General features: G+C 36.5%; 1 protein-coding gene across 1 annotated transcript; it reads left to right on the forward strand.

The window, feature by feature from the left end:
• The first annotated feature begins 1,834 nt into the window (after positions 1–1,834).
• On the forward strand, positions 1,835–27,912 carry MAP9 (microtubule associated protein 9). Its single transcript, XM_090288399.1, has 14 exons — positions 1,835–1,913; positions 2,754–2,910; positions 3,634–3,718; positions 4,599–4,919; positions 10,622–10,851; positions 14,428–14,518; positions 16,398–16,639; positions 18,212–18,282; positions 19,368–19,536; positions 20,194–20,283; positions 21,707–21,868; positions 21,986–22,131; positions 22,311–22,443; positions 27,354–27,912. Exons 2-14 carry the CDS (start codon positions 2,836–2,838, stop codon positions 27,474–27,476), a joined length of 1,938 nt encoding a protein of 645 aa, XP_090144525.1. The 5' UTR covers positions 1,835–1,913; positions 2,754–2,835; the 3' UTR covers positions 27,477–27,912.

A 27,912-nucleotide genomic window follows, 5' to 3' on the forward strand; every position in this document is an offset into this window, starting at 1 on the left:
TCATTCAACAATTGCATACTTATTGCAAATTATGCATCAGATAAAATACTATTAATTCTTGAATTATATCATGTGGTTAACAAATACTTTTTGTTGCTTAAGATAAGAGAATAGTGGAAAGACATTGTGTTTTAGGTCTTGTGGAGAAATAAACCCGTTTAACCACTGTTGTTTACTGTAGCCTTGTATGACATAGCTTGATATTTAGAAATTATTTTGAAGTTAAAAATAAAAATCTAGTAGCATCTGTAGAAGAGATAGAATCTTTTTAAAAGTCTCTATATTTTTTAAAACTTTTATTTTCTTAAATCTTATCTAAATAAAAATTAGATTAGGCATATGGATTTAAAAGTGAACAGAGCAGAGGTTTTTGAATGAATCTAAGTATTTCAACATGAGAAAAATAATACTTCAGGTGTAAAGAAAGTGTAGATACTGTTCTCTCACTGGGGACACAGATGCTATGATGGAATCATATTTATTGATTAATAACATATGGATTAGAAAGCTAACAGTAACTGGTGAATGGAAAACCCTTCTTATATCCAGAGACTCAAAGATGTTTAAAAGCATCAAAATTAAGCAAAGGTTGATCAAACTGAGTTTTTCAAACAAGTTAGCATGAACTGAACATAAACTTTTTAAAAGTTGCGTTGCACATATTGTTCATATTGTTTACATTTCTTGTTATGCACATTTAATTTTTCAGTACCTTGATGTATTAAACCTGTATCTCGATTTGATTGGTTTATAAATAATTGTTGAGTAAGTGAAAATAAGTTTTAGAGATGGGGAAAATAGTGGAACATTTCAATTACCATACAGTACATTTATTCGGACAATTTAACTATGATTAAGCTTCTTTTAAATTATAATAGGAGAAACTCATGTTAAAGTATTGTTTAAAGAATTGTGTTTGTCTTTCGTTTAAGGTTTACTTATGCTAATTAACGAATGGTGATTTTGATTACTTAGCAGCACAGGGTCCTCTAGCCTATTAAACCATTCTGTTGACTGGTTTGATTCTAACCAGATTATCCCGTGGATTATAAAAAAGGGGGAATTTTATATTAAAGAAACACTTGAAATGGGTTTTCAGACGTGTCGACAAGGGATAAATACTACCCAGGTCCTCTGTGGCTGAGTAGCATAGAAAACGTATCTGATATCGACTGAATTCAATCCCAGGAACCTTTGCAAGTATCTTCCACCCGCATTATTTCGTTTAGTACACCCAGCAACGCGTTAAGGTGGCTATTGTTATTATCTTTTTTTTTTTTTTTTTTAGAAGGGGAAACTGAAGCATGGAAACGTTAACTTTCACATCACACAGGTATGGGGAAGGGGCGCCGAGATCCAAACGTGCCCTTGCGCCCTTGAGTCTGCACCCGTCACTATCACGTTATTCTGTTCTGTCCCATTTGTCCGGACCCTGTTCTGTCAGTCCGAGTCACAGACTTCCTGTCCTAACGGTGGCAAAACCATGAATGTGCTTTAGTTCACACCGCAGGTGCGGATGAAGCCCCTCACTCCACTGGCAAGCTCAAGGCGCGCGAGGGGGAGCTGGACCAGTCCTGTCTCCTAGGCAACGACCGAAGCTCAGGCGGCGCAGGTACACCCTTCTCCCAAGACCCAGAGGGCTGATGTCATTTCCTTTTCTGGACCGTTGCCCCAGCGACGCATGTGGTCGTAAGTCGGTGTTGGGTACCCGAGAGACATGACGGTAGGAAAGTCACTTCCTCCCGGAGACGCTGTTTCCTAGCAACCGCCAACCACCTCCTTTTTTAGTCCCGCCCCCTTGCTCAGTCCAATTCCCTGTCTCCGCGTCGCCAGGCCCAGGCCTAGGGAAGAGGTCCTGAGTCCACCCGCTTGGTCTTCAGGGTCGCGGGGAGCCCTCCACAGGAGTGTCATGGGTGGGTACAGAACGGAGGACTTCGTGGGGGGCTGGGGGTTGTCGCGGTGGAACGGGACGGAGACGGCGTTCGTACATGCAGTGGCGTGCACCCCCAGCTCGGCTGGCGGCGCGGTGTGGAGCGGGCGGGGACCTGTGCGCCACCTGGCCGGGCCGCAGCTGTCCCTGGGCTCGCGCTGCAGCGGGCGGCTGGGTGCCCAGGCCCCAGCCTCCGCTTCAAGTACGAGAAACGTACACGGGCCCATTTGTACCGTGACATGAATGCAAGCCATCGCGGAGCTTCGTTTTATATTACCCTGCTAACACTTTAATGAGGGAAAAGTGGCTTGAAAAAAATCACTATTTGCAGTTTAGCATTATGATGGTTTTTTTTGTGTGTGTGTGTGTGGTAGTACTCTTAGTTAAATCTTGTATGCTAATAATCCTCTTGGTAGCCTTTTAAATAAGTATGACTTTTTTTTGTTGGCAACGTTATAATTTTTGAATGCAAAAGAAGTAAGAAATAAAGTTTGTAATTTAATTGACAACATTTTAGCTTTTAGCTTATTAATCTATTGCAGTCTTTTTTTCTTTCTTTTTTTTTTTTGCTCGTACCTAAAACATTGTTGCAAAAGTATTTTAGGATAATTTCAATATGAATATTTCTTTAAACAAGCTAGTTCTGAGAATTTGATATATCTTCACAAGAACTCTACATTTTTAAGTGTAGATATAGCTCCTGTAGCTCTATGTTCATAGGTGCTTTTCTTGTTTTGTTTGGCTTTGTGGGGAGGGCACAAAGTGTAGTATTAGAAATTCTCAAGCATGCAAAAAAGTGTGATTGGGTTTGTTTTTTTTCCAGCCACCATCAGAGATTGAATTATTCCTGTCATTTATTAGCTATTTTATAAAGGTAACGAGTAAAGAAAAAAATCCCAAAGACCATGTCTGGTGAAGTTTTTAGCACAACTTTGGCATATACCAAGAGTCCAAAAGTCACCAAAAGAACTACTTTCCAGGTAAAGTATTTCAAATGATTTTACAAGTAAACAATGGATTAGGAACACTGAACTTGAACTGATTTTGGGAAGAACCTGTATAAAGCTGGAGTAAGGTTTACATTCCTTTTAAAATTTTACTGATGATTGTGTTTGAGCTCTAGTATTGCAGACTCTTCCTTGTGTTTAGGATTGCCAGCCTAGCCTCAATCATCGATTCGTACTAACTTAGAAGTTAAATCAGCTTTTAAAAGTTGAATAGCAACTTTAAATTGGAATTTTCATACAAATGTTTTATTGCTTTTCCCTATTATCACAGCATTGATGTTTTCTCTGTCCAAGCACTACAGTTTTGAACTCAGCCTCTAAATCTGCAGTATTAATAATTACATCCGTTACTGCAATCTCCAGAAACAAAGGATCTTTAACAGTACCAGTTTCTTCTGAAATGCCAGTTTATAATAAATCCTGTCTGAGTCTCCAATTATCTTATTTGGTATTGTCTGTCTCCGTCAATTTAACTGTAAGCTGCCCAAGGAGAGGAATCTTATCTGTGATGTTTTCTGCATTGAGTCTGAGAACTTGGGTGCCTGGCATAAGGTTGGCTTTCAGCGAATATCATTAGATGAATAAAACCTGAGTTGGAAAGCAATTATGAATCAAGCACTATTTGTTTAAATAATTAATTCTAAATACGAGACCTCCAGTTTTGGGTGGAAATTGATTTTAATTATTTTATTTCAGGATGAACTGATAAAAGCAATTACAGCTCGCTCAGCCAGACAAAGGAGTTCTGAATACTCAGAGGACTTTGACAGTGATGAGATTGGTATGTGAGAACATGAAAAGTAAACCCCTGCTTTTCTTTTTGTTTTCTTAGTTATATTTAGTCCATTCCTCCCACCAAAAAAATCACTTATGCTAAAATAATATCTATGCATTCACTTGTTTTAGATTTCTAATTTTTTATCAAGTAAAAGTCACTCTTAATTTTCAAGAAGTTGTATGATTGTCCTTGGCTGTTTATGAATGTGAATATGAAAATATAAATGAGCTGACAGGATGCCTGTCAGTGGTAAATCAAATTCATCTTTAAGATCAACCCCATGAGATCCTACAGTGAGTTAATAACTAGGGCCCACAGAACGAAATGTTGGTGCACATCGGAATCACTTATATAATGCTTTTTATAAATTAGATTTTTTTTTTTTTTTGGCTGTAATAGGGACTCAGTTTTAAAAACTCGGTGTATCAGTACTGGTATGATTCAATTTAGTTTCCTTTGATTATTTACAAACATTAACGTTTAGGTGTAGACATACAGAATTCTAAACTTGAAATTCAGTGTTTTACGTTTATGATTCAGTGAATAATTCTTAATATTCTCTTAAAAGTAATCAGAACAACCACTTAATCATTGCCATATGGTTAACATTCTGTATTATTCTTTTCTTAGTAACATCTAAATATTCCACGGCTAATTGTTATTTTGAGGAACCTTTGGATGACTTTCTCAGGGCAAGCACAGTATTCACTGTTCACATTTGATAAGTATGCTTTGAATAAATTAATGAAACTTCTGTTTCATAAATGCCAATAAAAACTGCCTGTATTGTTCATTTCTAATCTTAAAAGATAATCTTTTGATTAGTGTCATCTTCCAAACTTTTAAGATACACCACTGAAGACATTTTTTCTTCCATTTTCAGTTTCCTTAGGTGATTTTTCTGACACCTCCATAGATGAAAATTCGGTTAAGAAAACAATAAATGATTTCTACATATCAGATGATGAACAAAAGAATTCTCCAAAACTGTCTTTTTTGAAAACCAAGAAATCAAACAGTGACATGATGAAAGATGAGCTCTCCTTCTCCCTCGAAAACAATGACGAAACAGCAGCTAACAGCTGTGAACCTGGGGCTGTAAATCTCTTTTCTGAAGCTCAAAGTGAAGACCAGCAAATTGAAGAAGAGAAAACCAAAGTGAAACCTAAACCCAGAATTCTTTCAATCAAAAACACATCTTCAGGTAAATTATTAGATCACTATAACTGTGTTTCTTGAAAATTTATTTTAAGATAACAAAACACAAAATACCTTCATATGGTAGCTATAGCTAATACTTAAGAAAAAAAAAAACAGACTTAAATTTTCATTTTTACAAACATAAAATAATAGAACCACAGAGAAAACCCACCATTCTGATGCCCAGTGGTCTATTTAGTGTAGCAATGATGCTGGTGCCTGCTAGGCCTCCATAGCTGTGCCCCCTGAAGCTCCCAGGTCCAGCCTGCCTCGGTCTGTGAGCTTCGGCTTTTGTTTTTAACAACGGAACTGCAATGGGATCCTTGCTAATCCATTTCATACAACAGAGATTAAAGTTACAGCAGCCCTGGACCAGTCCTTAAAACATCATTTCCATGCCACCATTTGCCAGAATTTTGCTTGACTGCTATATATTTACAGGGAGAGAATTTTGTTTTTTCTGTTGTGTAAGCCTCCAGGCTTCCCTTTAGAAAGAAGACTCGCCATTCAGTTTCTCGGTTCCCTAGGAAAAACCCACTGAAACTCGATATTCTAAGAGTAAATTTCTGGTGTGATCTGGGATTACTGTAGTTTCTCCACAATTCTACTGAGCTCTAGGCACAGGGGACCAAAGATGGAGTGAAGCAGAACCGACCCCTCCAGGTCCCCTGGACCCCCACAAGGAAGCTCGGAAGGCGAAGGGTTTTGTGTCTTCTGACCTTTTTTTTTTTTTTTTTTTTCCTGTTTTACAGGAAAATAGTACTTGATATTAGCTTTCATAAAAATCTCTTTTATATCAACATTAAATACTGTACTGGTAAATATTACATACTTTACATAGTAGATACCACTGGTAGCATCAGACAAAACTTTACTTTGCACACGTGTTAAAGAACCACTCCTTATCCCCATTCCCCATCCCCACTCTCTCATTAACTTCCAAATGAGGAGACGGATCCTAAGATAGTGTGCAGTACACTGAAAACAAACAAACAAACAAACAAAAAAACCCTGTATATTTGGTATGTGTGACCTCAGCCTGGTGTTTGCATGAGGAGGAGAATGAAGCCTGCTCTTCCCATCCCACAAAATTCTTTTGAGAATTGATCTTTGCAGCATAAACTATAAAATGTACAGAATTGTGAGCACCAGGCATATGAAATAGAATTCACTTGCTACAATGTATCTTCCCAATGGACTGAATATAATTTTTTTTTAAAAATAGAGAGAAGGGAACATAATTGAATTTGGTAAGTAATCCAATAGCTCACCATTGCTCCAAGTTCATTCCATTGGTTGTTCATTGGCATTATGTGGAAAACACAGAGTTATAGAAAATTAAGACTGATTTCTTTATGAGGGAACTTCTGGGAGCTGTTAATAAAGAAAGATGCATAGTGACTCTTCAAGAAGGATAGAGTAAGCAGTGTTTTCTAGTCTTATTTGAGTTTAGAAATCTGTTTTGTGGATTATATTTATCATACTTGTCATGATTCTTAAAAAGCTTTTTTATTAGGCTAATAAAAAAATATGAACATATAGAAAGTTAAAATTGGTCTTACACAGGTAGAAGTATATAACTGTATTATAATCAGCAATAATCTACCTATTTAATACCTTTTCTTTTTTTAACATTTGATGAATTAAAATGAATACAGAGATACTGTATTTTAACCACAAGATGGCACCTGAATTCTAAGTGCTATACACAAATGTGCAGTACTGTATTTTTAAATAATCATTAGCTATTTGCTCTTCAGGATCAATAATATAATAATAGTTACCAATATAGGTAATCTTTTACATTTGATTATAAAACATTGCATTTTGAAAATATATATACGTTTCTTTTTTTCTGAAAACTTGACAGTGCTGGAAGTGGCATTTTGGTATAAAATACATTAAAGTCATTATTCTCAGGTTCTTTAGACTGAAGCAAAAAATTGAGGCTAATGGTGCTAAGGTAGTGTCTGGCATTTATTAAGTACTTGAATATGTAAATGAAAAAAATGAGTGATTCATTCATGAAAGAAGGAAAGTGGTTCATGAGCTTGGGTTTATCCTTTTCTTAATTTTTAGACTTTTTCTTACAGGGTTTGGAACCTGATCATTTTAATGTGGTAAGATATAGCTGAGTAGCAATAATGCTTTATAAAAATGTTAGAACCTGAAAGTTTTCTTTGTTCTTGCTTGTTCTGGTGAGCAACTGTCACATGGGTAGTGATTGTAAAAAAATAAAATTTTAGCAGGGTGTGTTGTTTTTATTTTAACATTAACATGACTAAAGTCATGAACTTTAGAGTCAGGGTGCTCCTGCTTTAATTGCACAGACTGGAGTTTATGGCCGCGGGCACAGGACCTCTTTGCTGTTCATTTTATTTATCTATAAAATGCAGATAATAGTTGAACCACCATTAGGGGTTTGAGGCAATTAAATTAATTCATATATTTGAAGTGCTTAGAACAATCTTGGCATAAATTAAACGCTCTATAAATGCTTTTATGATTCATTTTATTATTTAAACATTTGTCCATAAGCAGATCATTTTATTCATTCACACATAATTGTGCGCATGCTATGTCATAAGCACAGTGATGGTAACTAAGAATACAACATGACATGGTGACGGAAGGGGATTTGACTTTAGGCGGTAAACACGCAATGCAACGTACATACAGATGATGTCTTAGAGAACTGTACACTTGAAACCTGTATAATTTTTTCAGCCAATGTCACCCTAATAAGTTTAATTAAAAAAACAGATGAACATAGTACCAATCCTCTAATACTGTTTCAGACCATTTGAGCTGCTGTAAGAAAATACCACAAACTAGTTGGCTTATAAACAGCAGAAACCTATTTCTTAAAGTTCTGTGCAGACTGCTCATTGCATCTTTCCATGGCTAAGGGTTAAAGCAGCTCTATGGAGCCTCTTTTATGAAGGTTCTGTCCTCGTAACCTAATCCCCTCTCAAAGGTCCCGCCTCCTGATACCATCACCTTTGGAGGCAGGATTGCAGCATAAGAATCCGGGGGTATACAAATGTTCAAACCATAGCAAAGACTCCAGTTTAGTGGGGAACTGTAGAGAAGGTACAGTAAGAACACAGGGAAGTGCACACCTAAGTTTACCTGAGGGCATCAGGAAGGCTTCCTGGAGGAGATGGTGACAATAGCAGTAACAGTGACAGATAATAGTACTCAGAATCAGGACTCTTGCTTGCAAATAACCCAGCTCAAACAGACTTCAGTAGAGAGTTTATCACCTTGTTGAGCAGGGATGCCAGAAGACCTTGCTTTACGTGTGACTAAGTTTAAAGACTCAGTATGTTTGTGTCATCTCGATTCTCTCTTCTGCCCTCCTTTCCTGACTCCCTGACCCTCTCGTTCTCTCCTCCTGCCTGTTACTGCCCCAGTTACTCCATTCATCCCTTGATCCTGTCTTTTTTCTGTCAATTGGTCTCTTGGTCTCAGACAGCCCTTCACTTGTCAGGGGAAAATCCCATTAACAATCTCCCTATCGCATCTTTTAAGCTCCATGACCTTAAAGGTATATCCTCCAACTCCAAACAGAAAACACTGACCTGTCACGACTGGTTGCTGTGGAGGGGCGAGATGAAGTTTCTGTGATAACCTATGTGGGCAGTGGTGGTGTGCATCATGCCCCCCTCCCTTCTCACCAGGGTGTGGAGGAGGTAATGGTGAATCTACCAGAATCACATGGCTGGAGAGGAGGAGAAACTACTCCAAAGAAAGCAGAAGTGATAGACCAAAAATAGAAAGACATGTTAATCACAATTGTTAATGACCATTGAATATCACCAGGTATGAGGCACTGTGCTGTGCATTTTATATTTATCATCTCATTCAGGTCCCATGGGCACCTTAGGAATTGATTAAATAACTTTAGCAATGGGCAGCCCTGGTAGTGGAGGTTAAATGCCTTCTGTAAGTTGCAATGCTAATGAGTCAGAGCCAAGATTTAAACATGAGATACCTAAGATAGTCAAACTTATAGAAACACAGAGTAGAATGGTGATTGCCTGGGGCTGGTGGGGGGAACTGGGTAGTTGCTGTCCCACGGGTACAAAGTATCAGTTATACAAGATGGTTAAGTTATGGAGATCTGCTGTACAACGCTGTGCCCTTAGTTAACACTGGACTTGCACCTAAAAGTTTATGAAGAGCATAGATCTCATGTAAAGTGTCCTTGCACAGTAAAAATAAATAAATAAATAAATACTGGACTCAATACCTTCCTTCAGGCATTATGCAATATTCTGCTTAAACTCAGACTTGAAAGACATGCAAGCAGTTTTCAGGAGAATCAGGAAGCAGATGTTCTAGGCAGAGGGATCAGCTTAAGTAGAGGTATGGTAGTAGGAAGGGTTGTGACATTGACTCAAATCAGCTGCCATCCCAGCCTGTCAGGAACACAGATTGCAAAATGGGAGTCCAGTAGACAAGGCAGTGCAGGTAGCCAGGGTCAAGACCATGAAGGCTTCTGTATTGTTCAAAGGCAAATAAGCTTGTATTCTGTAGGACTGGGTGATGGGGAGCCATTGAATTTTGTGGAGAAGAGGGATGTGATCTAATTTTTCATTTTGTGAATTTCACTAAGGCAGTAATCTAGTAAAGAACGGATGAGGAGCTAACAGTGGGGAGTGGAAAGTGAGGTAAATGAAAGGGAAATTTAGGAAGTAGAACCAACAGGGTAGAGTGGTACTTGGGTCTGGGGGAACAGAGGGAGGAATCTAGGATGACTGGAAATTTGGGGTGAATGTTTAGGACATAGCTAAAACAGGCAGTGTAACATCTGCATTGGTACCATCTGGCATGGTTGTGGGATTTTCTAGCAGCATTTCATAAGCCCATTTATAGGCAGAAGGGAGGGAGGTGTTAATTAGCCCAGTTTTGAAATTTTGTCAGAAGAATGAATTGGTAGAACAATGGGGAAAGTATAATAGGTAAGTTTTAGACAAAAAGTTTATGTAAAAACTTTCATCTTTTGAGGGCCGGAAGTATACCAGCATTTGATTGTTGTTTTAAAACTTAAAAGTAATTGAAATGGTAAATGAGCTATTTTAATAACTGCTAGCGAAGTTTCATGACCTCAGAACAACAACTCAGATCATCTAGTTCTTCATCCTGGCCCCCAGTGACAGGCAGCACTCCTGTCCCTGTAATGCCACCATCTCCGTGTGGTCATGGCGCTCACCTTTGTCTTGTAATTCATTTCTTTAGAATCGTCTCCCTTCCCAACCTGTAAGTCCTTGGACGGGACCATTGTCACAGCCTCGATTATGAGGTCCAGGAATGTGAGTCATGTGTACAGGGCCTGGCCGCAGAGACTCGATAAAGCTTTGATAGAGGAGCCCCCTCATTTTATACAGCACGGTTTTGTTTTGTGTTTTACAATTTCTTGAATCCTTTGAGAATTCATAAAGTTGAGGAGTTAACTTCTCACAAAGCTAAATTAAACTAGTTACTTTCAGGATGACAATTTTTAAAAAAAATTTTGATTATGAACAGTTGTTTACCCATGCTTACTGGAGCTCTGTATAGAGAAGGGGGCGACTTCCTCTGGACTGTCCCGACAGACAGTGGGCACAGGAGGAAGCATGGTGGCACCTTCTTGGGGTGCGGTTGAAGCCATGGCTGTTTTTTGGTTCACCTACCTTAAAACATTTCTTTTTTTTTCATCAGAAAACAACAGCAGCCATGAAACAGAAAACCACTTCACACCTTTACCTCGACCAAGGAGCCTGTTGAAGAAGCACAGCCTCAGGGAGGAAAGAGGTGGGCAAGAAGAAAGGGAAGAAACTGCACTCCATGAAGAATCAGTGGTGCATTCTGCACCTTTGCCCCTCCCAGGGCCAAATGACATACAACTAGAAGCTGAGAAAAAAGTAATTTCCGAAAACCTTGATCCTGAGGTTAGTATTACTATTGAACTACTAAACTGTGTTCTTGAATTCAGGCCTTTGCTTCTAATCATGGGGCGGGGTGGGGGATGGAGGAGAAAGAGAGGGAGAGAATATTTTTGGCATGCATGCATATGTGTGTTACATGTTTTCTTCAGCAGTTGATGAGGAAATAATTTCAAGGTTTTTAAAAAAGATTTATTTACTTTTAGAAAGAGGGGAAGGGATGGAGAAAGAGAGGGAAACATCAATGTGTGAGAGGTTGCCTCTCGGATGCCCCCAACTTGGGACCTGGCTTGCAACCCAGGCATGTGCCCTGACTGGAAATTGAACCGGCGACCTTGCGCAAGCCGGCACTCAATCCACTGAGTCACATCAGCCAGGGCTAAGTTGCTTTTTTCATATACTGTATTCCATTGAGTCTGAAACTCCATCAGTTGTTAGATATAGTAAAGATATGGCATTATATTGTGTAGTGCCAAGAATAAAACTGCCAATTAAACCATAACACATCAGTAATTATACATGCAATTTCAGAGGAAGTAAAATGTGGGGAAAAGTTGCCCTTTTGAATCTGTGCCATATTGTGTAGCTTTAATTGTAACAGTTTGTATTTTTATTTATGTATCTTTGAATGATATAATTTATGGTGCCGATGTAAGAAACATCCAAACCTATGGAGAATTTTTATGAGTTTATGTGAGCCAAACTACGACAACTGCTGGGAAGGAAAATGTCAACAGACTGAGAAGATGCTCCCGAGAATGGCAGTTTTGCACCTTATTTTATACATTAGAAACAAAGGAGGAGACGTAGGAGGGTTACCTGAAATCCATTGGTGGTAGATTAGGGAATGGGAGAAAGCAAAGCCGGGTACAGGATAATTACTAATTGACATTTACAGCTCGTGGGGATGATATTCGGGGAACAAGGTGACAATGAGGGAGGGGTTCTGTGGCCTCTTGCTCTGGTGAGGTGGGTTCCCTGAGGATCTGGAAGAGACTACTCTGACATTTCAGAGGTATGTTATCTTAGATGTAGAAAGGCAGTAGACAGACTCACCTAAGATAAAAACTGACCTTTGGTAGGGAAGCCACAGGCCTAGGATGCGACTACCTGCCGTGACCCGCTTTTAGTTAGGAATTTTTTTGTCCAGACTATCCTACATGGTTACTTTCAGTCTCTGAGTTCACATGGCCCACAGTGCAGGCCTCTCCTGAACTTGTCAGGTTTGGTATGTGACCTCTTTTCCATCCACACTGGCTAAGGACATTATAGCCAGTGTCATTTTATTCGTTTGTGTTAATGTTGATGGCAATGTCCCATATTTTCTGAGATATTCCAAAATGGAAGTAAGTGTGGTCTTTCAGGATTTCATCAGGGAGTTGACTGTGTATCATTGTTAGGGGAGAACTCTTGGGCTCCTCTCTTTACCCTTCACTATAGTTAGCAAACTTCCACCTTGCATTTTAGAGGGGTAAGTATGGGAAGAACAGTCCTCTTCTAGAATGTGCTTCAGCAGATCAGGGGAAAGGAACTATATAGTGCCTGGCTAGGTTTCCAGTGAGAAATTTATGGATTATCATGACAGTCTTTTATTTCTAATATAGAATTTGTGATGTCTGTCTTGTTAAATCTTGAAAGACCTTGCTCAATTTTATTAAACTTCTCAAAAACCAACTTTGGTTTTGTTAATTTTCTGTATAGTTCGTTTCCAGTTTCACTGATTTGCACTTATTGTTTCTTTGGGTTTAACTTGCTTACTTTTAAGTTGCAAAACGTGTCCACTGCCTTCAGCCTTTAGTCCTTTTTAAAAAATCTACTGAAAGCTATAAATCTATCTCTATGCACAGCTTTAGCAGCACACAATTTTTTGATGCCTTTTATTTTTATTATCATTTCTTTAAATATATTTTCTAATTTCCCTTGTGATCTCTGACCAATTGGTTATTTTCCACTGAATGATTTTATTTCCAAACATTCGGATCCTCTTGAGATCCAGTCAAATCTTCTGTATTGAGTTCTAACTTAATTTTATTGTGACCAGAGAATATATCTTTTATGGTTTTACAGTTTTAAAAATCATTGAGATATTTTTATGGCCCAGCATAAGTGTACCTTGTGTTCTGCAGGTGTTAGATATGATGTTCTATAATTTTATTTTGTCAAAGTGGTTGGTAGTATCATTCATCTTCTCTATCTTCACTGACTTTTTATCTAGTTAATTTACCAAGTACCATCTAAGCATGTTAAAATATCCACTTACGCTTACAAATTTGTCTATACTTTTGCCAGTATTTCACAACTCTAATATTTGACACTTGATACACTTATATTTTGACTAGTTAGTATTACAAAATATTTCTACCTCTGGATATACTCCTTATCTTCCTGTTTGTTTTGTCTGACAGTTTTCCATTTTGATTCCCATTCGCATTATATTTTTAATGGTTTCTCTATGGATTACAAGATGCATCTATAAATTAGAACAATCTCCTTAGAGTTGTTACTGTATTATTTCACATTTAATATGGAAAGCTTGTATAGTATAATTCCATATATTTCCTCATCCATCACACTACTGATGATGAATATGGACTGAAATCTCTGCTTAGTTCTTTGAGGTTGTAGATGGTGTGATTTTCCAGGACCCTCTAAGGTCTTCCCCACACCGTGATTAGATGAGCCAAGAATTTAGTGGATTTTTAGTGCAGATTTTGGGATTCATGCCCTCTGTATATGAACCAAACAGTGGCTGACCTTCTAGTTCTAAACTCTATCCTTTGACACCTCCCCCTACTTCTCAGGCCAGTCCTGTAAAGCTGCAACTTTCTTCTGCTGAACTGAACAGACGGCAGGATGCCCTCAGGCAAAAAGCTTCTAAGTTGAAATCTCCTCAGGCAAAACTTTGTTTCTCAAGTTAGACTCCAGTGTTTTAGCCCTTCTGCCATCTTCCCAGATGGTTTCTGTCTATTGTTTTTGACATAGAATTTTCTTTGCAACAAAACCAGACTTCTTACATTAGCATATCACCTTTGGGCTGGGTTACTAGTCTGTGAAGAGATGTTCAGTTTGGGCATGCAAATATAATCATTTCATTTTAGTTGTAATTTTTAGAGTTTTGAGAAAAACTGAAATGCATGAAATCTGTACTTTTCAGTCTCAGATATTTGTAAGTAGCTGTGTACCTGGTTTCATAATTGCTTCCATTTGGACACCTAGTAATATTTGTTTGAAACTAAGGGTTTTTACCTATTGTCTTCTTTATACTGTCTTAGAAAGGAGAATTAGAGAAAGATATCAAATCTTTACCTTGAATTCTTATGAGGTTTCATTTTAGAGCAGCAGAAGTTTTAAAAATTGTTAAAAACAAATGTAGGTGTCAGTTAAAGAACTAGAATAACTCTGCAGTGACCCCTTTTAATGATCAAAACATCAGGGCTTAGTTTAAAAGCTTTTGGTGTTTCAGCAGCAAATTCCTAATAATGCAGATTTCAGAGTTATGAAATAGTTTTAATAATGGTATTGTCCTCCACAAATATTGAGAACTGAACTTAAATTATAAATACTTTATTTTATTTTAAACAGGATCCATGGTTAACAAGTTTATCATCATCCCTTAAAGAAAGTCTTGGAGATTCCTTTTCACTAGGACCTGAGGAAAAAACATGTATAAAAGGTGGTTATATCAAATTATTGTATCTTATTTGTGAACTTTATTGCTTAGAATTTTACAGATATTTGTAAAATAAATAATACATGGGTGTGCAAAACTAGTTTTACAACTGTAATACAAATAAATGATATACTAATTAATTAACAATGCAAGACTAAACTCTGTTTTCCATGCTCACAACTGGAAACCTACTTTTGCCCACCCTCTACTCTATGTAGTTACAGGAACAATACATGTTTATGTTTGCCTGAGTTTTAATGCTAACTATGCTGTTTACAAACCGTGTGATTTGAGATGCAGAACTTAATTTCTCAGGGCCTCAACTTTCCCAACTTATAATGAGACCAATCTCAAAGTTATTGTGAAAATTAAATGATGCTGTCCCTTTTCGCCACTAGCCCAGCTCTTGGCACAGAAGAATGATCATTAAATGTGAACTGTGATGTGTTCTTGCAATAATGTACAGTACAGTGTAATGGTTAGGTGTCGGGCTTTTAGAGTGAGACTAAGCTGGACTGGAATCCAGGCACAACTACATGAACAAAGTAGCTAACCGCTCTCACTCCGTAGATTGATCTTTAAAATGGGGATGATAAGAGTAACTTATCTCAGATTATGGTTGTAATAATTCAGTGGGTTAATAATATGAGTAAAGTACTTAGACCAGTTACCTAGTCAACATGTAGGAAGTGTGACTATGAGTTGTTAACATTATTTCTTTCCTTAGTTCTATGACGTGTAGCTCAATGAGAGCTAAAAGCATAGATGTTTCCAGGCCTGGGATATGTAATCAATATTTATTAAGTGCTTACAATGTAGTTTAAGTTTTGTCATTTTATCAATGAGAAAAACTGAAGTACAAAGATACTGGGAAACTTACCCAAGGTCAGCAGTGTAGCCATAATTTAACTCTGGCTCCAAGTACTTGTTCTTTTCTCTGAGCACATTGACTACCTGTGTAAAGGATCCATTGTTGGTGCTTAGACTCATAAGTGCTCTCCGAATGTGAATGTATAACTGTAACCATAAAGTGGTTTTAAATCTAGCATACCTCAAAACAAGTCCAAAAAATGGCTGTAATGAAAGCAGCAGAATTAAGACTTTGCCAGTAAGATACAGTTCTGGCCAGAGGTAGATCCCAGTAGAAGTGAGAGTTGGTGATCAACACAGAAAGCACTGATTTCTTTCTGTTGAGAATTCCTAAGTGTGGTAGAATTAGAATAATAAAAGCAATTCTGTAAAAGTGAAACTGAATTTCTCATGCCAGAACTTGAACCTGTCCCTTGGCGCACTGAGAGGAGAAGGAGTAGGCCTGCCTTTAGGGCCCCTTTCCTATCAGAGGCAATACTTCATCTTAGTGGGAATAAAACACTTTAAAGGGTAGCTTTATTCTCTGTGTGGAGGACTCTATAGAGTGACATGAATTCTGGGTTGGCCCTGCATCTGCACACTTTTACATCTGTACTGCTGGTAACTGTAGTAGCATCGAGATGCATGCCTCCTACTTTTACAGGCTTTTGTGCCAGCTAAGAAACTGGCTTTTGAAGGGAATGAATATCACCCTCTGACTTACTTGCTTTATGGATCAACAAGCACTTTTGGCGTGTCTTTAGTTTAGGGTAGTTATTGTATTCTCTTTACTAATGTGGTAATTTTTTCTAAGTGTTGGGTATGTCAGATCTTTTAGCAGATTGAGGAACCATTTTCTCTTTTGTAGATCACATTGGAAAAAAATTTATTCAAGTTGAATATGATAGTTTTCTTCATATTTTATTTTCCAAGAAAAGGGGATTAATGACATCTAGTGGGAAGCAAATGAATATCTTATCCACCTTATTAACTTACAGTGGCGTTTTAACACTGTTACTCTGTCTCAAAATAGATCAGGATGAAGAATTCACTGAAAACCACCATTCCTTGAAATCAGCTGAAAATGAAGAGAATTCATCTTTGCTAGACTTTGTTACCACTGCCCTTGAGAACTCCAAGGAAGGGCAAGTGACTACTGGTGGCCTTGAAGAAAAAAAGGAGAAAGCTGAACTGACTATGAATGATGACTTAATGGTTGATCTACAACTATCTCAGCGTAACTTAAGATCTGCCAATGCAATTGAGTCTGCAAAGGTATTTATATAAAATTGTACCATTTATACTACAGCTCAAAACTCAAAATACAACTTTTAAATATTTTGTCTTCCATGTTTGGTACTTCTGAATTATCTGTGGAAAACTCCTCTTTTAATAGTGGTATTGTCAAGTGGTTCTTATTTAACTCAATAGAATTTTAACTTCAGGAAAGGATGCAATGAATATAATAAAACCTATTGTTTCATTAAAAATTATCAGAAGTATATGATCATAATATACTTCTAAAATATCTCAGAAATACACATAACTAGATAACTTTCTATATGTCTTCATTTAAAAATGCAGCCATCTAGAACAATTTCTGAGGTTTTAATTAGTGAAACTTATTTCTTTGGATGACATTTTTAAACATTTTACAAAATTTAATGAAACTCTTTAAGAATAAACATTTGTCCACATCATGCTTGTTAAAATGGATGGACAGGGTCATTATCAGCAATATTTTAATTATAACCTTGAGAACCAGATTAGCAGTGTATAGGATTACTTATCCCTACGCTGTATTGCACCAGAAGACTATACTTTTAAAACTTAATGTATGGCATTTTTAATCTTCATTTCTCCTGAATATAGTCTTTATCTCTTATAGCTACAGTTAGCTGGTGGCTATGTGTATTTGTTATTAAGAGAGATAACAGTGCTAGCTGAAAACTTGTGGTTGAACAGAAATTTATTATAATACAGAATTTAGTTTTATTAAAATGTATAAAGAAAGTTCATTAAGCCTTGTTGCAGATATACTGTCCTTAACCGCTTTTTGTGGGGAAAACAAAAAGCAAAAAAACTTATGTCAAATTAGGGATATGTTTACATCTTTAATGCCAGCACCCATCTGTCTGTGTAGAGTAGAAAGGTTATTCCTTAAAAGAAGGGTGTCCAGGAATTTATAAACAGGGTCTTAGCAATGTCTAACAGGTCATTCTAAATGAGAACAGGCAATTTACATATGTCAAGTAAGATCATAACATATTTCTTTTGACTGCATCAATCCTTGGCTTTATTCTTACTCTCTACTGACTGATCTTCCTTAAGTCACAATCAAATCATCCCCCTGCCCAGGTCTCTTGGTTAGAGTCTCATCACGAGGATAAATGTAAGCTCCTTACTGTTTTCTAAAGATTTCAAGGGATTCTTCTCTGATGACGCGTTCCTCCAATCTCCCTGCTGTTCACTGTGCTTCAGCAGGGTGCCCCTTTTTTCTGTTTCTCCAAATTACCAAGCTTTTAGCACTTATTGTTTCTTTCCTTCCATAGACCTTCATGTGACTCCATTCTACTCGTCCTTTTTCTTAGCTCTGATGCCAGGCCCCAGGGAGGCCCTCACCTTCACTCCAGCCAGTGGGTCACCATACTCCTTCATGAGTCACATTTACTTATCTTTTTATTGTCAGTCAACCCTCTCTATAATGTAATATCCCTTGTTTCCAGCCTGTACTTGACACCCAGTAGAAGTTTAAAAAGCATTGATTCACCACTGACAGTTTGATCTCCAAGCCTCACTGTGACAGTGATGGTGACTAATCCACCTATGGCTTTTTCTATTTAATAGAAAACAACTGAAGATAGAAATACGAAGAATAAAAAGTCCACAAATAATAGAGCATCCAGTGCCTTGGGCAGGTAATAAAGCTGTCATTGTTGCTTATTTATGGGTTGCATTCCACAAAGCTAGTTTTAATTGAACTTCTTTAAAGTAAATTGCATTTGGTGTTACTTGAGTTTCTCTTAATTTCAATCTCATGAGACGAATGGAGTAGTTTCTTCATGATAAAACCTTACAGTTGGTTATATTCTCTTATACAAAGGAATTGATTAGGATTCTCCATACTCTAAATTGCTTTCGAGATAGTTTCTTTCTCCTGTTTTTCCTGAGACGGTAGATATACAGTGGTAGTAAAGCTCAGGTCCAGCATTATACTTCTCTGTTAAGTGACTTTTACTAACACATGAAAAATTATACTCAAAGCCTTGAGGTTCTATGGAATAAGTTGTTTTATTAAAATGATAAGAACCTATCTAGCTTCATTAACACTGATTATGATGATAATGAATATTAACACATAAATGCTAATCAAAACCCTTGGAATCTTTTATATTATCATTAATCAAATGATCGTTAATCAACTAGCACAGGGGTCAGCAAGCTGTCTCTGGAAGTTGTCAGTTAGTTCATTTTATAGGCTTTGCGGACCATCCAGTCTCGGCTGTCATTACTCAGTTTTGCTATCACGGCAGGCAGGGAAGCAGCCACAGACAATATGTAAATGAATGAATAGAGCTGTGATGCAGTGAACTTCATTTACCAAACAGATGCTGGGCCAAATTTTCCCACCAACCCCCAAAATGGAGGAGAGTATCCTAACTTAATATTTAGAATGGTTTATGCAACAAAGTAATAGAAGAAACTATTAAAACCTACTTTATTAATAGTTTTTTTCCGTGTAACTTCAGATATAGTCCATGTTTTTTTTTAAATGTTAATTACAATACCTAAAAGAGCAATCACTTTGAAGCTATGTAACTGGAAGTTATAAAATTTAAATTATGTTGAATGGGTCTCTTGGTATAATAAGAAAAGACTATACAGCATTTTCAAAGTAATTATAATTAAGTTAGAATGTAGCTTTTGAATATAGTATTCTAACAAATCTTTTTGTACCAAGTGCAATTGTAATATTTTATCTTGATTATTTGGATCTTTTCAGATTAATGACCTCTGACTTTTTAAAGAATTCTAGTTCTGTAAGGAGAACTCCTTCGAAAACTACCTCTTCTCAGTATTTAGGCACTTTGAAAATCTTGGACCAAAAGCCCTCACCGAAACAGAATCTAGAACCTGACAGAGCAGATAACATAAGGGCAGCTGTTTATCAGGTAAAAAGTGAAAAAAAAATTAATTGTAAGGAATAAAATAACCCTATCAGAAATGATGATTTAATACTGAATTTATTGGGAAAGATTTTCCTTTATAATACCTGAACAATCAAAGACTTTTTTTTTTTATACTAAATTACTCCCTTACAAGCTTGTAGCTTTTAAAGAAAGAACTATACCATGCTAATTTATAAAAATAAAGCAAAAGCAAAAATATTAATGTCTGTATATGTTTTTTATACTTTTCTCTTAACAGTTTATGTTGTTATGAACAAGAAGAGTTTTGTTTTTATTCCTGAGAGTTTGTATTTGAATTAGGCTTACACAGAAAAAAGACTTTCCTAATATTTTCACAATTATATTTTTCTGTTATACAGAATAATATATTTTAAAAAACAGTATATGTGAATTCCATATGTAGCCATTTATTCAATCTTTGAAGCCTGTTGTTAATACTAAGAAAAATAACATAATTTTCTTAATTCATGGTCATCATTATATATCAGAATATTATCAGAAAAAATGATACTGGTTTCTATAGAATTTATAAATTTTTTGTTTTGCATTTTAAAATTTTTAAACAAATATTTCAGAAATAGATAAAATTCAAATTCATTTGAGAACCTTTGAATATCAGTTCTTTTCTTGTTCCCACAGGAGTGGTTAGAAAAGAAAAATGCATATATAAATGAAAAGCACCGAATTAAAAGGATTGAAAGTGAAAACTTAAGGATCCTAAATGAGCAGGTATTCTGAAATATAGAAATGGAAATAGTCTGGATTTTTAAGTTAGTAAAATATCTCTGAATATTTAATATTTCTAAATCAACTGTTTTTTAAATGGCAAAAAATCTTGTATATTAAAAATTGATTTCTGATTTTGTTTCTCTGGAACTTTACATACAGTTTTAGTTTGATATAAATATGTTATAACTGATGTACATAAAAACATAGATACTCAGAGGTTTTTATTTTTTATCTGTGTGGAATAGCTTTGGCACTACTGATTATTAACTTACTATTGCTTGTGACCACCTAGCTATTTCACTCTTAAAAATTGATTTCAGTCATACAACTTAGCCACAAATATAAAGTGTCATCAGTGTTAACATTCAGTTTTCCTCTTTCTAACTTGGATTTTATATGTCTCTTTAAGACCAACCCCTACCTGAGCTCTTGACTCATATTTTTCCCATTGACTGGAACTGAACTCTTGTTTAATTTTTTCCAGTGCTTCAGTCTCTACCCCTAACTCCTACTTGATAGCCTACAGCATGTTCGGGTCTTTCTCATAAAATAAAAGTCTTGGGCAGGGGAGGCAGGGGACACTTCATGATTCTGTCTAGTACTAAAATGGATTTAGAAAGAACACATTTCCCAAATGCTCAGCGCTGTGCGGAGCAGCCCTGCAGGGGGCTTGCCTGTACACCTGCTGCCACGTTTGCAGCATCTTACTGCCGTGGTCAGTGCCAGACACGTCTCATTGGATCTTCACAGCTCAGCGAGGTAGGTAGTCCTTCTATTTCTATTACGTTATCTCCATAATAAGACTTTATATCATTTAGTGTTACCAGTATTAATGTAAGCACAGGATATTGTGGCATTGGGTTAAAGTAAGTGAAGTAATAACATACTTGCTATACTGACCTACATATTTTCCAGTCTGCCACACACGTTCAGCATTTGGAATGTGCTTATGTAGTAAGAATGTTATGCTTTGATGTCACCCAAAACTCCACTCAAAGCAAAAATCTGCAGCTTACTGTATGACACGGCCAAATTCCCTTACTCAGACTTTATAAGTCTAGTACTTGGCTGATGTTTTTTCATTCACTTGGGTATTTTACTATGAACATTGTATAGTACCACTGAGCCTGTTTGTGTGGTACATGTCCAAAAAAAGCAGTCGACTTCTTTTCCATGAATAGTAGTAGATCAATAGCTGATAAAATGCATTTCCATAAAGGAGATTTTAAAATGCAATAATAATTCAGAATATACTTTTCATAAACTAATTTGTATATATGATCCTAAATAAATTATCTGCTTTGAAACAATTTCTATATATGATGCACATCAAGGAAATTAAAGGTGTGTGTGTTACATCTATCTATAGTTGTCTAGCTATTTCTGCACTCATATGTAACTGTCTACTATTTCTCCAAAATAGAAAAGAGCTGCTAAGAGAGAAGAAGCCTTAGCATCATTTGAGGCCTGGAAAGCTATGAAGGAAAAGGAAGCTAAGAAAATAGCTGCAAAAAAAAGGCTTGAGGAAAAACACAAGAAGAAAACTGAAGAAGAAAATGCTGCGAGAAAAGAAGAAGCACAACAAGTATTTGACTACTTTGAATATCTTTCTTATTTTTAAATATGCGAAATTAAATTAGTGATTTTTTACTGAATTTACAATATTCACAATAAATCAAAAAACCATTCTGAACTCTTTCAGGCCTTTGAAAGATGGAAGGAAAAAAAGATGGAATATCTTAAAGAGAAAAATAAAAAGGAGAAGGAATATGAAAGAGCAAAGAAGCAGAAGGAGGAGGAAACTGTTGCTGAGAAAAGGAAAGACAACCTAACTGCTGTGGAAAAATGGTAATCCAAAATAATAAGTATTTTGATAGATTTTAAACTGATAACACCTTAAGAGTTCTAAAATGTATTAACCTGAAGTTTACTAATGCATCTCAATCTCATTATTGCAAAGATATATTAGGAAATTTTTATTATATGTTCTCCTTTAACTTTACAGTGTTTTATGCTATCCTACATAGGAGTGAAAAAAAGGAAGCTTTTTTCAAAGAAAAGAGAAAAGAGAAAATAAGTGAGAAAAGAAAAGAAGAACTGAAAAGAGCTGAGAAAAAGGATAAAGATAAGCAAGCTATTGATGAATATGAAAAGTGGCTGGTAGGTTTTTATTTTGTTTGTTTTTTGGTGTTTTTTTGCTAATGCACTTGTATATTTTAAATGTACTTTTTTTGTGTGACTTTTCTGTTCCTAATTTCAGTTCTTTTTGTCCCTGCTTACTGACCACCTCTGTCTGGAAGCTGCCTTGTTGAATTCATTCTCTCCTACCCATATCCTATTTCTTGATTTACTCATTTGTATTAATGCTTCCACTATTCCCTAAAGCACGCAGGCTTAAAACGTCAGTCATAACATTCTTCTTTACTGCGTCCCCACGATGAGTCACCTGACTAGTCATGCCCATCCCCCTTTGCAATGGTTTTCATGGCTAAACTCATAGACGCCTGATAAGTACACCAGTGAAGGTCTGCCAGATTATTTTAGATTATTTTAGACGGAACCTGGTTGTGACACACATTCACGCTGAGCTTAATGGTAAGAATGTTATTCTGTTTTTTAATTCTTTTTTTATCTTTCTGATGACCTCAAAGGAAAGGTCTTGTTTAGGTGTTTTTTAATGAAAGAAAGCAAATGAATTTTTGGAAGGAAATATCTGGCTGGACTTTATATATAAACATATATATATACACATATATATGTATATATATATGTGTATCAGAGAAGGAAAACTCTGACTCCAAAAAACCTCCGCTGCCTTGCGGCATACCTCTTCAGGGGAAAGGCTAAGGGAGTAAACCCCGACAGAAAATCCGGAGCCGGAGTCCCTAAGGCGGTTTGACGTTGTAGTCAACACCGGCAACTCCTGCGGCGCACCTGAAGCCAAGCTGTATTGACTCCGTCTTTCCCTTGGATCCTTCAGCTGCGAAGAGAGGGGGGGTCTGCTGCATGGGCAACAGCAGACCCTCCATATTACCCTGCCCAGGCTCTGTAGCTTCAGCATCATCGCAAGATGTCGATTCAACACGGGAGGAGACAGATACCATGTCACTCCCGAGTCGGACTGCACAGCCATTCTCGGCGGTGCAGATAGACTCTTAAGAAGCTACACCATCGTCTCTCGAGACGGACGGCTGCCGACGACGACGACGATATATGTGTATATACACATATATATGTTTTTAACATTTTTGTTTATTTCAGTGTACTTATATTTATAGTTTTCATTAATGTCAATGTTTTCTATCTTAAAATATCAATATAAATATGCATTTTAATTAATTTTTGAATAAGTAATGCATTCATATGAATAAGTACTTTAAAGGAGGAGCTGACACATTGGTATGAGTAGTTAACTCACCACTTGTTTCAAAAAGTATAAACTTCCTCCACAGGGGTTAGGATTCAATAAGGTTTCTTTCCATTGGGGTTTCTTATCAAATGTTTTTTGAAATTATGCTAATCAGCTAATCATCCAGGGTATTGTGTAGTTGTATCTCTCTGGTCAGCAATAAGCTTGAGCATCTTTTCATTTTTGTAAAGATCAGCTCTATATTTTCCTATAAACTGTCAAGTCATAGACTTTCCACCTTTTTCTATTTGTCCTTTTCTTATTTATTTCTAGAAGCTATTTTATGCACTAGGAAAATCAATCTATTGTTTTTATATGAGTTACAAATATTTTTCCCATTGTTTTGTTGGTTTCTCAACATGGCATGTAGTATTTCATGCCATGAAGAATTTTATTTTATTTCCTGGTGTCAAATGTATCAACCTTTTCTTTTGGGTCTTGATTTTCAGGTGTAGTTTAAAACACCTTGTCCATAACCTGAGGTTAAAGTACTCCTATTTTAATTCTAATAACTTTATGACTTTAATATCTTAACATTTTAAGATTTGTTGAAATATGATTCAATATTATTTTTCTTCAATGAATCTTTTATTTTAAAAAGCCAATCTTTTACTGATTTGAGGTACTGTATTAATTATCATATTTTTCGCAAAATAAGGCGCACCTGACCATGATACACACCTAGGTTTAGAGAAGGAAAACAAGAAAAAAAATATTCTGAACCAAATGGTGTACTAAAATATTTAATAAAATATAACAGAATAATATTTCAACTATGTAAAGAGAACAGCAGTCAACAGCGGTATTAAGAACCATCATCACTGTCATTAACAAATGAGGAGAGACTTTAAGGTTCAAGTACTCTTCTAGTTTTCTGGGAACCCCAAGAACTCATCATCGCTAGTGTCAGAATTTATGAAGCTCAGTTGCTCACAATCATTGAAATCACTTCCTTCGCTGTCTTCATACTGATCAGACGCCCTGAGATCCAGCAGTAAAGTGGGACAGTTAAGCATCCCCAGGGGTTTCACATGGGCCCACCACTTCCTCTTCTAACAGCTGTCACCACCGCTGACAGGTCAGGTATACACATCACGGTCTGTGATGCAATATTCACTCCATAAGACACACAGACATTTCCCCCCCACTTTTTTGGGGAAAAAAGTGCATCTTATGGAGTGAAAAATACAGTATATGATACATTCCCAGGTTTTTGAGGTCTGTTTCTTGACTTTTTGTCTCATTGGTCAATCTTAAGATACATATTCTAGTACCACAAATAGGACTATTTTTATCAAGTGATAAAATACAAACTTAACCATTCCACTTTCCTGTGAACCAGCATATCCCTCTCCTGGATCATTCCCATCACATCCCAGGATATTTAATATTAAAACTCTCGTAATTCCTCACTTCTCTCCATACATGGTTCCAGATTTCACTGCTCTTTTTATAGTTAAACTTCTAAAGCATTTTGTTTACACCTCCTTCGTTCTCCATATCCTTCCCACCTCCACACACCAGTTCCAGCACTAGACTGGAACTACACTTGGAAGGCGGTAGCTTTGCCAGCCCACCTAGCCAGTTGAATGGATTCTTTCCTGCCTCACTTCCTAGACCTCTTGTCCAGCTGCACAGCTGATTTTCCGTTCTTGACACTGGCCCCTCCCCGGCTGTCCTGCTCCTGTCACTCCTCTCTCACGTCTCTGCTTTCATGCTCAGTGTCACTTGTTGACGTCCCCTCCCCTTTTTTTTCCCACCTGTTACCATGGCCTACAAGGCCTCCTACTCTTAACTCATTTACCTTTTATTTTCATGTGGAACCCCTCTCCCATTTTTTACCAATTTTTATTCACACTCGGTCTCTTGTTTACACCCATATCCCAGGTCGTCCCCACTGTCAGAGCCCTACACCTGCTGTTCTCTGCGTGAGGTGCTCTCCCCCCAGTGCTTACCAGAGTGGCTTCTTTCTCCATCACGTCTCACTTTCAAATGACTTTTCCTGAATCCACTTACCCTTGAAAGTACTCCCTCTTCTTCTTTAGCAAGCAAACAGTTTGTTTATATGTTTTATAAAAATTCACATAATTTGGAATGCCTGTTATTTATTAGCTGTCTATTTTGCTAGTTCCTGAGGGAGAAGGATCCTATCTGTGTGTTTGGATTTTATCCTCACTTTATGCATGGTGCCCCGTATACTGAATGACCCTGAGGAGGATCTCAGTGCTTAACAGTTCAGTGAATAAATACTAATTGAAGCAGTATGGTACCACAGGGCCCACAGAATCTATCCCAAGTGAGGATGTGCTATATGTATAATCAAGTAACACCATTAATGGATGCAGGGAAATAACAATTGGTATTATTTGTGTGACATTTGGACATAAATCACTTAACAGAATTACAGCAATAGAAACTCCAAAACAATTAAGGAGTGAAATATAAAATATCAAACAATAGAACCAAAAGAAAATAAAATGTAATATATATTAAATCACATGGTAATGAGATGCTTTTTAAAACCTAAAAGTGCAATAAGAAATAGCAGAAGAAAACATACTAAGTATAAAATAATATAACAAAATAAAATATCAGCATAGGTGCTGGTTGGAGGGTGAACTCCTACAGCTACTTTAGAGAATAACATATTTAGAGTTGAACACATTCTTACCCTACAAATGAGCAACTTCAGTTCTGTATATATAACTAGAGAAAATCTTGGCTTATAAACCAAGGAATAAACAGGGATGTTTATAGTAGCATTGTCTATGTTGGAAAAATGAAAACATGACTTCAACAACAACAACAACAAAAAAAACGATTCATAAATTGTGATATGTTGATATACTGGAATTCTATACACCAGGGAACTAAAGCTACAGCTCCACATAGATGAATCTCAGAAATATCATGATGGATTTTTAAAAAAGGAAGTTGCAATAGAAAATAGAGCACAAGACTTTCTGTTATAAATTCTAAAACTTATAAAACAAAATTGTGTTGCTCGGGAATAATATACGTGTAATGAATGTATTAAGAGATGTGATGATTAAGCCTCAAGTTCAGAGTAATGGTTACCTCATTGGGGTGGAGAGAGGAGGGAAGGTGTGGTGAGGGAGTGGGAAAAAGTATTGGTCATGTTTTATTTCTTAAGGCACGTAGTGGCTACAATGTTTTCAACTGTTGTCTATAGCTGAAATATCTTATTTTTTGTAAAAAGCAAGGGCTAAAAATAGTGTAGATAAAATGTTTGCTGCAAAGCTAATATTTATTATATGAAAATATATAATTTGCAAACAATTAAAAGCACTAATAACCATACAGTTAGATAAGCCAAATAACTGAGTAAAAAAAAGAGCTAAAGAAATAAAAATGTGCTCAACCTCAATAATAAGCAAAGAAACATGAGCCTCTATTTTCAAACATTTGTAAAAAAGTCTGAAGTATTCCGTGTTGCCATGCCTGTTCAATCTTTGCACCCTTTCTAAACCTGTTCTCAGAAAATGATCACTATTGGTAGTTTACCTATGAAGTAGCAGTATTCCCCAGCTGCTAGTCTTTAATCAGTTAAACTAGGAAATGATATTTAAATATCTTATAATGAATGATTTGTTCTACTTAAACATGTATATAAATGTATAGTTTTCTGTCTTCTCTTTAGGAAAAGAAAGAAAGACAGGAGAGAATTGAACAAAAAGGAAAGAAACATCATTCTTTTCTTGAAAATCAGGCACTTCCTCCATGGAACCCTCCAAGCAGAACTGTGTTCTCAAAGGTGTTTTGATCATTTTTCTTCTTACATTATGTAGTTATTAATTCAACAATGTTAGCCATAGGTTTTAAAATATTTATTCAGTTATTTATAGTTAGAATAGTCGATTTTAATTAAATGCCAGTCACTTCTGCTGATGACGGAAGAGATGCTTTGGAGCTTACTCGGTGAAAGCACTGAAAGCGTGTTCTGAACTGCAGAGTAACTGCCTCAAATGAAAGCCAATCATCAGATTACTCTTACCTTGAAAATTCATAGCCCTTTATCATGTCCTGGTGATTCTTACAGTCAGATGATCAGTGATCACTTTCACTATGCTGTGTGTTTTATTTAAGTATGTTTGTTCCCAATAATAAATAGGAAACCACCTAGGTACAATAATTATAGAAATAATTGAATGTATATATGATTGTGCAACTAGATTCAGGCTTCTAAATGAGCAGTTACT

Source organism: Furipterus horrens, unplaced genomic scaffold (assembly GCF_987537825.1).
Source record: "Furipterus horrens unplaced genomic scaffold, mFurHor1.1.pri manual_scaffold_10, whole genome shotgun sequence".
NCBI lineage: Eukaryota > Metazoa > Chordata > Mammalia > Chiroptera > Furipteridae > Furipterus > Furipterus horrens.